The 12,316-nt window shown below is 35.8% G+C and overlaps 1 protein-coding gene across 1 annotated transcript in view; it reads left to right on the top strand.

The window, feature by feature from the left end:
- Window positions 1-11,082, top strand: part of LOC128213489 (mediator of RNA polymerase II transcription subunit 8-like) — a 16,361-nt gene extending 5,279 nt beyond the window's left edge. The window contains exons 4-7 of the mRNA XM_052919231.1: window positions 2,797-2,937; window positions 5,035-5,119; window positions 8,273-8,422; window positions 10,596-11,082. Of these exons, the coding sequence (XP_052775191.1) occupies window positions 2,797-2,937; window positions 5,035-5,119; window positions 8,273-8,422; window positions 10,596-10,678 (459 nt within the window). The 3' untranslated portion in view covers window positions 10,679-11,082. The remainder of the gene's footprint in view (window positions 1-2,796; window positions 2,938-5,034; window positions 5,120-8,272; window positions 8,423-10,595) is intronic.
- The last annotated feature ends 1,234 nt before the right edge of the window (window positions 11,083-12,316 follow it).

A 12,316-nucleotide genomic window follows, 5' to 3' on the forward strand; every position in this document is an offset into this window, starting at 1 on the left:
GTGTATCAAGAGATTAACGTGTGATGTCTCCAGGCATTCAAGTCTAGAGATGTTTATCAGTAGACCTGGTTATAAAAGCTTGCTTTCATGCATGCATCTCAGTGTAATTATTGAACAGTCAAGTATTTTTAGTTTATCTGTATTTCAAAGAAAAACAGTCTGAATGTATTGAGCCTTAATTTCAGTGAGGTTGGCCTGCTACCAAGGCCTGCACAAACTTGGCCATCAGTAAAGGCTTTCAGATATTCACATTTATTTTAACATGATTTTCATTTAGCAAGCTACAGCACACGTATGTGAAACAAAGCCCTTAATTACAATCTATTATGCATTCATGTCCCTTGACAAGCTGAGACACAAACAATAGCTGGATTTCAGTTATTCACTTTGAAGTAATTCATTTTATATCTTTCTTACTGTCGTATTCATTTAATTTTTTTTGTTTATTATTTAAAATAAATGGATGTTTCATATCTTAAAGCTAAAATATATTTTAAATAAAAAAAATAACCCACTATTATTGTGATGATAGTGATAGCTGTACAGAAAAGGGAAATAACTGATGTGTAACTGTTAGTAATAATTGTTGAATTATGCCCTGTTGTTTTAGAAAATAAACAGTTGTGGTATTGGCTTTTGCTTATAATAAAGAACATACCATAATTTTAAGTTTGACTATTCGAAGAATAAGGAGAGCTATACTACTCACCCTGGCGTCGGCGTCGGCATTGGCGTCGCACCTTGGTTAAGGTTTTGCATGTAAGCACCTCATTATCTCAGTAAATACATCAGTTATTGCATTGAAACTTTGGATTTGTATTCCCAACTATCTTACATACTAAATTAATGAAGTTAAATAACAATTATTTGAATATAATGCAAATAATAGACCTTTATTATTCGACTTAGAAATTCTGGTTAAGGTTTTGCGTGTAAGCACACATAGGTTAATATCTCAGCAACTACTTGAGGTATTGCGTTGATACTTGATACAATGGTACTCAACCATCCAACCTACTAAATTAACCAAGTTAGATAACTCTAGTTTGCATTTAAAGCAAATAATTGCCCTTTATTATTTGACTTAGAAATTCTGGTTAAGGTTTTGCGTGTAAGCACACATAGGTTAATATCTCAGCAACTACTTGAGGTGTTGCATTGAGACTTTTTACAATGGTAGTCAACCATTCAACCTACATAATTAACCAAGTTAGATAACTCTAGTTTGCATTTAATGCAAAATAATTGCCCTTTATTATTCGACTTAGAAATTCTGCTTAAGGTTGTGCATGTAACCACATTTAAGTCAATATCTCAGCAAATATATCATGTATTGCATTGAAACATTAGATATGTATTCCCAGATAACACGTTTTTGAATATAATGCAAATAATGGGCCTTTATTATTTGACTTCTGGTTAAGGTTTTGCATGTAAGCACACATAGGTTAATATCTCAGCAATTACTTGATGGATTGCATTGAGACTTTATACAATGGTACTCAACCATCCAATCTACTTAAATAACCAAGTAAGATAACTCCAGTTTGCATTAAATTAAAATAATGGCCCCTTTTTTATTTGACATAGAATTTCTGGTTAAGGTTTTGCATGTAACCACTTTTTAGTCAATACCTCAGCGAATACATCATGTATTGCATTGAATCTTTACACACAGGGTCCCATCTATTTAACCTTCTTATTTAGTCAAGTAAGATAACTCTATCTTTCATAATATATAATTTTTGCCCCTTTATTATGCGACTTAGAAATTCTGGTTAAGGTCTTGCATGTTAGCACACATAGGATAATATAAGTATCATGTGTTTCCGGTACGGATAGAAAAATCGACCCGAGAGCACGCGCGTAAGCCGGTAACGAGGCTTGCCGAGTTACTGGTCACGCAGCGTGCCCGAGGGTTGGATTTTTTGATCCGGACCGGAAAAACATGATTGATATTTTTTCTTGCATACCTTAAATTATGAATTTGTGGAAAAATTGACGTTGAAAACGAACTTTTGTACAATTACACCAAAAAGCGCGTGCGACGTTGTTTACCGACGTCATAGAGCGCAGTAATTTTGAATAACTAAAAATAGCATTTTTTAACGATTATTTTTGTTCAATTTTAATTAAAAGTCTTGCAAACATACATATTTGATTGCGCTTTATTGGAATGGCATAATATATTTTTCATAAACCATACAATTTAATGAAATAAGAAGTGGCGCGTTGTTGCGTGTGACTCATCTTACATGGGGTATGTAAGATGGGTTTTTCCAGCACTGGTCACATGACCGGAAACACACGTCCGGTATGCAAGAATATCTCAGCAACTATTTGATGTATTGCATTGAGACTTTATACAATGGTATTTAACCACCCAACTTAATTGAATAACCAAGTTAGATAACTGTATTTTGCAAATAATGGCCCTTTATTATTAGACTTAGAAATTCTCGTTAAAATTTTGCATGGAACCACATTTATGTTAATATCTCAGCACACCATGTATTGCATTGAAATCTAATCTAACAGTGATCCATGCATGTTGCCTAAATGTTTCAATCCTTACATTGAAAAGCGGCGGAATAGTAGAGCGTGCTGTCTCTGTGACAGCTCTTGTTTTAAGAAAAAGTTATTTTTTATGAATAATAGTACTTTATACCTGTAATGCATATTTGTTTTTAGCATCTGATGAAAAACAGACAGAATTAAGTTTTAAAAGTATTGTATGAATAATATATATATATAAAGGAGTACAGAGTATGCATTCATATCTCACTTTCCCTACAGAAACTGACAGAAAATCGTGTAATGATGTTCAACCATGAGGTTGCGCCCAGCTTCTTGCGTACCAAGCCCCCGCCAGATGTGGAGGAGAAGACTGGACTGCTCACGGGCAAGGCCCAGCAGCTGCCCCAGGATCAGACACAGGTACGCTCTCCACTTAAGTAATTGTATGTTATATGGCCTTGGTTCAAGGTCACTTTGTATGCACATTTTGGCATTGATGTTGATGTGTCACCTTAGCATTGTAATGGCCCCATTGTTCTGCTTACATTGATTGTGAAATGACTTACCATACTGTTCACCACAAGACAATATGTTGCCATGTTCCTAGTCAATGTTGAAGGTCACACTCAGACTAAGTTTAATATTATCCAACACACAAATAACTAACAGTGCTCCAGCCAGGATTTGAAAAGGGCAGGGTGGAGGTTTGAAAAGGGTAACCTACATGAGTCGCATAGGGGCGAATGTGGGAGGGATCCACCCCTGTCACAAGGGGGGTTTGGGGGGTCTCCCCATAGAATTTGATTTGTTTTCATACTCAATTTAAATCATTTTCCATGATTTTCAGACTTGAACAAAATGTTGTTGCTTTTTCACAAAATTTAAAAGGGTGTGTTTAATTATCAAAATTAAAATATGTCTTTTTGTCTGTGGTAATGACTGTACTTGTCTGGAGTCTTCTGTAGTGCAATGTCACATTTTTCTCCTAAAAATCATGTAAAATATAATAAAAACAGACAGTTAAGCACTTGAAACAATCATGATGGCATAAATACACAAAAAATATGTAGGGGACGAATTTTAGATGGTACGATCAGGATTTGGTACGAATGTAACATTCAGCCTGGCTGTTATTTAATTGTCTTTGGTAAAATAATGTTTAATATGCTGATGTTTTAGAATAAAATGACAATAAAAAAAATAACTCCAATAATCGTTCTGACAAAATGGCGGTATCGACAAATTTTGCCATGATCATCGACAATATAGGTAAACGCTACATAAAGCATCAAATTTTCATCATATTTTTGTGGGTTACAAAGAAATTTTCATCATGAATATTTTACAAATAAACTTTAAAAACATTTACTGATAAAGTGATGTATTTAATTGTGTAAGCGCCACCTCTCCTATGTTAACAAATCGTCTGCTTCAAATCAACAATATTTAAAATGGCGAGTCTTGCCTGTACAATACAATTTACAATTATTTTAAAAGGTTTAACATTTTTACCAGTTCTCAATGTATATTCTGATTGGCTGACATTCAATAGCTCCGCCTCCTGGCGATGTGTCACTAATTGGCTCTTCGTAATTATCGGATTAGAAAATGACTGATTGGGAATACACAGGTCGTCTGCTCATTACACACAATAAGCTGTCATATGACACGTACAAGGCACATTGGAAGAGTACACATTGGAAGGGCAGTACGGCATATTTTAAGCAGTCAATGGGGCAGCATAAAATTATGGAAACGTCCGGTCACATTAAAAGAGGCGTTCAAGGCTATTACAGTATAAGGAATAAGGAAACGCCGGTGGTCAAAACTGTCATATAATAGTAGAATGAGGATGAAATACTGTTGGAAATCTTTCCTTTACTGTAGTAGACAATTGAGGTCCTTAATAATATGGATTGGTAAGCAAGGGTTTAATATTCTAATAATTGTTGTCACCAACTTTAAAGCCCGTGAAATTGATCAAAATTAAAAATTGCAAAGAAAACCCCATAATAAAAGCATTCATCTTACATTTAGCTTATCAGTCAAATGTCATTTCTAAATAAAACCAACACAACATTAGACATTATTTTCCTGTTATAGCAGATTACATGTATTGAAAATGCAGTTTGTAATTCTTTCAAACTTAATTTGAAACTTTATTTTGAATTTGTTAATTTCATTTACATAATTGATCATAAATAGAAATGGTTTTAAGGGTAAGAGTCTAATTATTTATGATTTTGAGCCGATATTTAATCCCTACTGTCACATATATCTAACATGCTATAACTGCTGTACATTTTTATTATACTGATAGTACAAAACAGGTATACAAAGTAGGATTGCTCTTTTTAAAAGTCCAATTATACAATTACAAATTAAGTTCGTATGCATTGTGAATTATGTATCCTTAGAGCTACAGGTGAATTCCTAAATGGTAAAATCTATGGCGATATTTTGGTTTCTTGATATTTGCGAATGTAAGAATGTGAGACCAATGGTTTATGATTACAGAAACAGCTGAACAATCTGAACAAGGTGACCAGCAACCTGCTAGACATTATCAACTCAACCAGAGATGACTGGGACAATGACCCCAGTGAGTAGGCACTCAAGAGTTACTGCTCTTCATACATCATCATTATCAATTATCATCATCATCAGCAGCAGCAGAAGCATCAGCATCATCATCATCGCCGCCACCACCACCACCATCATCACCACCACCACCACTATCCTATCATATCATCATCATTATCAACATCATAATTTCCAGTGATTGCATCACTGTGCAAGGAGTATAGTCGCAATTGGCTCAAACTGAACTGATATCGGCAAATGCTGCTGATACTTTTAAAGCATATTCAAGAGCTAAATGGTCTGAATTGCAAAGTAAAAGTAAGGTTATTTAGGCCTGAAAAAAGCAGCCTGATTATTTTATTAACAAAAGTTTGAATTAAGCAGTTGCCATGTTAGTCAAAAACAAAGTCACAGTTTAGGCTAAAATGTTCATTTAAGGTAACAGGGACACAGTTACGGGAATTTCAGAGTACTGGTTACCAAATGTTATGATGATGTCATTTGAATCACTTTTTCGTGTGTAGAGAAAGCATACTTATAATGCACACTCAGGCTTTTTTTATCCCTCCCAGTGATTACCTAAAGAGCATCAAGTCACCAGGCCTCAACATTTATTATTAATGTGGTGAATTTTAAATATCCGAGAACTAGCTCATTTTCCAGTCAAATTCCTCAAAATTAACCCAAAACAGCAGAAATAGGACTCTCATTATTGATTGAAGATCCACATTAGTAAATTTTTCCACCACTTTAAAAATAAGAGTTTGGATTTACCAAATGTTATAAATATATTTAGTCAACCTTTGACATTTTGTAGGTTTTTAACCAGGTTTTTACAAAGTGAGGCGGCGTCAAACTCACCTATGAAACTGAATAATTTCAGTAAGAGTTGACATATCTTGACCAAACTTGGTCTATATGAAGAATTAATGGATACCTTTCATGGGATTTCATTTGGGGTCCCTATGGTCAAGGTCACTGTTAGTAAATATAGAAAAACGGTTGAAACTGAATAACTTTAGTTAGGGTTGACATTTTTTGACCAAACTTGGTCTATAGGAATAGTTTATGGATACCTTTCATGGGGTTGCGTTTGGGTCCCTAGGGTCAAGGTCACTGTTACTAAAAATAGAAAAACGGTTGAAACTGAATAACTTTAGCTAGGGTTGACATATCTTGACCAAACTTGGTCTATATAAAGAGTTTATGGAGACCTTTCATGGGATTGCATTTGGGGTCCCTAGGGTCAAGGTCAAGGTCACAGTTAATACAAATAGGAAAACGCTTGAAACTGAATAACTTTAGCTAGGGTTGACATATCTTGACCAAACTTGGTATTAAGGAACAGTTTGTGGAGACCTTTCATGGTCACTGTTACTCAAAATTGAAAAACAGACACAGGCTTAAGTTCTTCTGTCAATCATTGAAAACCTGGTTTCGTCGCATTGCAGGGTTTCTTGTTTCTTTTAAAGCTATTTGGGACTTACTTTTAAAACAAAAAAGACGTTCAAATGCTGTTCTCTAAGACCTGGTTGGCCTGAGGCATTACTGGTAACAGCAAATACTAATGGTAGATTTTTTTTAAATGAATATGTTTCTTAAATGCCTCAATTTGTATGTAATTATGTATCCCCATTAATGGGGAGACATATTGCTTGCTATAGTTGTCTGTCTGTCTGTTCCATAATTGTTAAACAACTTAAAGGATTTTGAAATAACTCCCCAAAATTGTTCACCATAGTGAGACAATGTGCAGAGGGCATGTATCAGCCAGTTTGATTCAATGTCAAGGTCATACTTAGAGGTCAAAGGTCATAAGACTACAATTTATGTTAGCGCCATATTTCTTGAACAAGTTTAAGGATTTTGAAATTACTTGACACAAATGTTAATCGTATCAAGACAACATGTTTTTTTCATACATATTTTTCTCTTTTATCCAATGCCAAATGTTGTGGAAGTCAGACAACAACAGGGGGGGGGGGGGAGACATCAATTTTTTAACATGCTATGTTTGATGTACATTTCCTTATACAACAATGGTAATAACAGGGACAAGCCCAGTAGCCAAACAATTAACGATGACCCTGTTGGGAGTAATATAGTTAAGGCCTAACAGACTTACTGTAGCTTTGTCAAGGCTGTTATTTCTTGTAAGCAGTATGAGGCCTAACAGACACAAATCTTGCTGTGACCTTGTTTAGACTTGCTGTGACCTTGTCAAGGCTGTTATTACTTGTAAGCAGTATGAGGTCAAACAGACACAAATCTTGCTGTGACCTTGTTTAGACTTGCTGTGACCTTGTCAAGGCTGTTATTACTTGTAAGCAGTATGAGGCCTAACAGACACAAGTCTTTCTGTGACCTTGTTAAGACTTGCTGTGACCTTGTCAAGACTGTTATTACTTGTAAGCAGTATGAGGCCTAACAGAGACAAGTCTTCCTGTGACCTTGTTAAGACTTGCTGTGACCTTGTTAAGACTTGCTGTGGCCTTGTTAAGACTTGCTGTGACCTTGTTAAGACTTGCTGTGACCTTCTTTAGACTTGCTGTGACCTTGTCAAGGCTGTTATTATTTGTAATAAGTATGAGGCCAAACAGACACAAATCTTGCTGTGACTTTGTTAAGACTGTTATTTCTTGTAAGAAGTATAAGTGTATTATATCCCTTTATTCTTCTAACCCTGTTTTCAGAAGATATTTTTCACAATTTATTTAAAAAACCAAGAACATCTACAGCCTACAGGTACATGTAACGTTGTATGTTCTTCCTCTATTCTGGAAACAAATGAACACAATTATTTACCAACCAGCACTGAACCTACCTGGATCTTAGGAGGCGAAACAAAGAATGTATTTGTTTTTGTGTGGTTAATTTTGAAGTATTAAACAACAATTGCTAAACAATTATGATAATGACCAAAAAACTTACCAAGTTAAAAGAGATTGAACAGGTGCAAAAAACAACAACATCACTTTCATAGTTAGCACTTAGATTAATCTTTCTCCAGATGAAGATCATCAAGGTGTTTACTCATAGCATTAACTAGAGTTCACTGTAAAAACATTTATCCAAACATGAGACTTGCCAGTTTATTGTGATAATAGATCAATGGACAAAATTGATAATAATAAACATTAAAATGTGTTTAAATACCCACTTCTTCCTTTAGACCTGAAGGCCAATCAGTCCCAGACTACATCAATGGCAGATACTAATGCCCTGATTGGTTCCATGGTGAATGGCAAACTGTTCCAGAGTTCCCGCCCCGGCCGCCTTCCTGAGTCCCCTCAACCGGGCATGGCACAGAATAACAGACAGAGTAGGTTTTTGAATGATTTAATGTGTTGTGTAATGTTGTTACAATGTTTCATAGCCCTTAGCTTGTAGTTCAATTTGTCTGGAGTTCATTGTTTTGAATTACTAGTGTACAGATTCTGATGTTGCAATTTAATTTAGTAATTTCAGTTTTATAAGCATTGACTGATCGTAGGTTTTTGTGTGTTCTTTTCCTTTAAGTGAATAAATGCAACATATTTTACCTGTCAATCAACTTCCCATAATTTTATTATTAACCAGGTTTTCACATAGTGAAACCTGGTTATTAGAATGGCGAACGTCGTTGTTCGCCGGGCGGGCGGGAGGGCGACCGTGCGGCGTCAAACTCACCTATGAAACTGAATAACTTTAGTAAGGATTGACATATCTTGACCAAACTTGGTCTATAGAAAGAGTTTATGGGTACCTTTCATGGGATTGCGTTTGGGGTCCCTAGGGTCAAGGTCAAGGTCACTGTTACTAAAAATAGAAAAACGGTTGAAACTGAATAACTTGAGTTAGGGATGACATATCTTGACTAAACTTGGTATATAGGAAGAGTTTATGGAGACCTTTCATGGGATTGCGTTTGGAGTCCCTAGGGTCAAGGTCAAGGTCAATGTTACTAAAAATAAGAAACGGTTGAAACTGAATAACTTATTTAGGGTTGACCTATCTTGACCAAACGTGGTCAATAGGAAGAGTTAATCAGTTTATGGATACCTTTCATGGGATTGCGTTTGGGGTCCCTAGGTTTAAGGTCAAGGTCACTGTTACTAAAAATAGAAAAACGGTTGAAACTGAATAACTTTAGTAAGGAATGACATATCTTGATTAAGCTTGGTCTATAGGAAGAGTTTATGGAGACCTTTCATGGGATTGCGTTTGGGGTCCCTAGGTTTAAGGTCAAGGTCACTGTTACTAAAAATAGAAAAACAGTTGAAACTGAATAACTTTAGTAAGGGTTGACCTATCTTGACCAGACTTGGTCTATAGAAAGAGTTTATGGGAACCTTTCATGGGATTGTGATTGGGGTCCCTAGGTTCAAGGTCAAGGTCACTGTTACTTAAAATAGAAAAACGATTGAAACTTAGGAAGAGTTTATTGATTCTTTCATGGGATTGCATTTTGGGGTCCCTAGATTCAAGGTCAAGGTCACTGTTACTACAAATAGAAAAACAGTTGAAACTGAATAATTTTTGTCAGGGTCTACATATCTTGACCAAACCAGGTATAAAGGAAGAGTTTGTGGATACCTTTCATGGGATTGCATTTGGGGTCCCTAGGTTCAAGGTCACTGTTACTAAAAATAGAAAAACAGACACAGGTTGAAGTTCTTCTGTCAATCATTAAAAACCTGGTTTCGTTGCATTGCGGCGTTTCTTGTTAACTTCTGAATTCAGTGATTTGAACTATGTTTGACATTTCACCAGAAATTAAATACTGAAGAGGCAGGTCCATATCCCCACTAAGCCTCCACTCATGTACAGTTTTCACTTCAACTGACCGCTTAAATCATTAATTTAAAGTACGCTTGCCAGAACTGCACAGTGACAAACGAATCAGCTGCTTGTGGCAGTTGAAATTGAACATCTCTCAGGTGCAAAACGGCATTTGGGTGGTGCTTTAACTGAATCGCTAGTCTGTTTTGCTAAGTTTCTTTGCAAACAGTTGTATAACATTTCAGCTTCATACATTCAAACTGTTTCGGTTTTTAGAAGCAATATTCCAATTTTCAGTTGTAACTACATAAAGTTGCAAGATTTGTTACATTGCTGTATATATGGCAACTGTCAGTCCCACTATAAACACAAACAGTTTAAGCTCGTCTGGGTAGTTTTTAAGAGAAAAAGTCATGGTACTGTGATAGGCTTGGTGTCATTGTTGTTGTCTGCGTGGTCAATGTTGTGCAAAACTTTATCCTAGGTCATAACGTAAAATTTCTCTAGATATTTAAATAAAACTTGTTACACATTTTTCCAGAAACCGTGCGCACATGTATAGCAAGGCCCAAAACTCTGGCTGAAAGAACTGTAAAGCTATGCCCCTTGTTTGACAAAATAAAACAGGCAAGCCATGTCATACACTCTGCTGCTCACTTGTAAGCATTTCACACAATACTCACAATGTTGCTATTCTTAAATGTATGCTATATGTTTGTTTTCATACTTTTCAGGCACAGCCATGACAAAGGCTCCAAGTGCTATTAAAACTACTATCAAAACATCGGTGAATGCTCACCCATACCAAAGAAATTGATCTGTTCCACTGTTGGACATTGCTAGTAAATGGTGCATCTGACGTTCACTTGTGTTATCATCTCCACATGTATACAGTATTATGTGTGTCGCAATGAAGCAATGAAAGCAAATAATGCGGTCAAGTTTCGTAGCATTACAGGTGGCAACAGTTAAATTGGGATATATTTTGTAGATTTTTGTATGATAGCAAGGAAAACTACAGTTGCAGATTTGTAGTACTGTTAATACACTCTTGTTCGATGTTTATCAAAATAAACAGTGTAATTATAGTAAGTTTTAATTCAGAGCAGGAATTTCTTGTTATGAGTGAATTTTACATACTAAGTATAGCAAATAGTTGGTTATGTATTTAACATGAAATCATTTGTGAGTGGAATGAAGTACATAAATACCTACCTTACATATTGTTTTGTTTTGCATTTCTCAGGGCCCGTTTCATTCAAACTTTATACAAACTAGACCCAAAATCTACTCTTACGAAGATATCTGGGACCTTTTCGGATTTGTACATGATTTTTGAAAACGGGTATATGTACAAAAAATGTTAATGAATCAGCAGATATATGGGAAATTATAATTTGTATGCTTTGATGTGTTCCCACGAAGTTTAATCAAATGAGCCCTTACAACCTGATTTATATTGTTTCTTTTTCTATTAATCATGTTATTTACTCAGTCACACTTCATTTCCTCTCAATAACTTACCAGTAAGAACATTAAGAATACTTGGTATGCAGGTTGGTCATGACTAGTAGATGACCCCTATTGAATTTGAGATCAGAAGGTCAGAGGTCAAGGTCACGTTGACCTTGAGATGAAAAAAAGGTTTGCGCTCAATAACTGAAGACCTTTTGGGTCCAGGAACGTCAAACTTGGTATGCAAATTGGTCATGACCAGTAGATGACCCCTACTGGTTTTGAGATCAGTAGATCAAGGTTACGGTGACCTTCAGGTGAAAGACTATATAGTCACGTAAGTAGGTCATAGGTCATGGTTGCAGTAACCTTGCGATAAAAAAACAGTTTCCAATAATAACTAAAGAAAACTTGCACCCAGAAACTTAATACCTTGTTTGCCAGTTGGTCATGACTAGTAGATGACCCCCATTGATTTTTGGATCAGTAGGTCAAAGGTCAAGGTGACCTTGAGGTAAAAAAAAAAAGTTTCCGCTGAATAACTAAAGAATGCTTGCACTTAGGAACTTCATACTTGGTGGTGACCGTGAGGTAAAAAAAGGTTTCAGCTTATTTACTAAAGATTGCTTACAACTAGGAACTTGGGGAACTTGAGGAATACCTCATACTTGGTATGCCAGTTGGCTAAGACTAGTAGATGACCCTTATAAATTTTGGGATCAGTAGGTCAAGGTTGCAGTGACAATGAGGTAAGAAAAACAGCTTCCGCTGAATAAAGAATACTTGCACTTAGGAACTTCATACTTGGTATACCAGTTGGTCATGGCTAGTTGATGATCCCTATTCATTTTGGGATCTGTTAACCGGTGTGTCCTAGGTCAAGGATGTGGTATAGGTCACGGTGATCGTGAGGTAAAAAAAAGGTTTCCACTGAATAACTAATGTTTACTTGCAACTAGGAACTTGTGGAACACCTCATACTTAGTATGCTAGTTGGTTA

This window comes from Mya arenaria, chromosome 13 (genome assembly GCF_026914265.1).
Source record: "Mya arenaria isolate MELC-2E11 chromosome 13, ASM2691426v1".
In the NCBI taxonomy this organism is placed as follows: Eukaryota; Metazoa; Mollusca; class Bivalvia; order Myida; family Myidae; genus Mya; species Mya arenaria.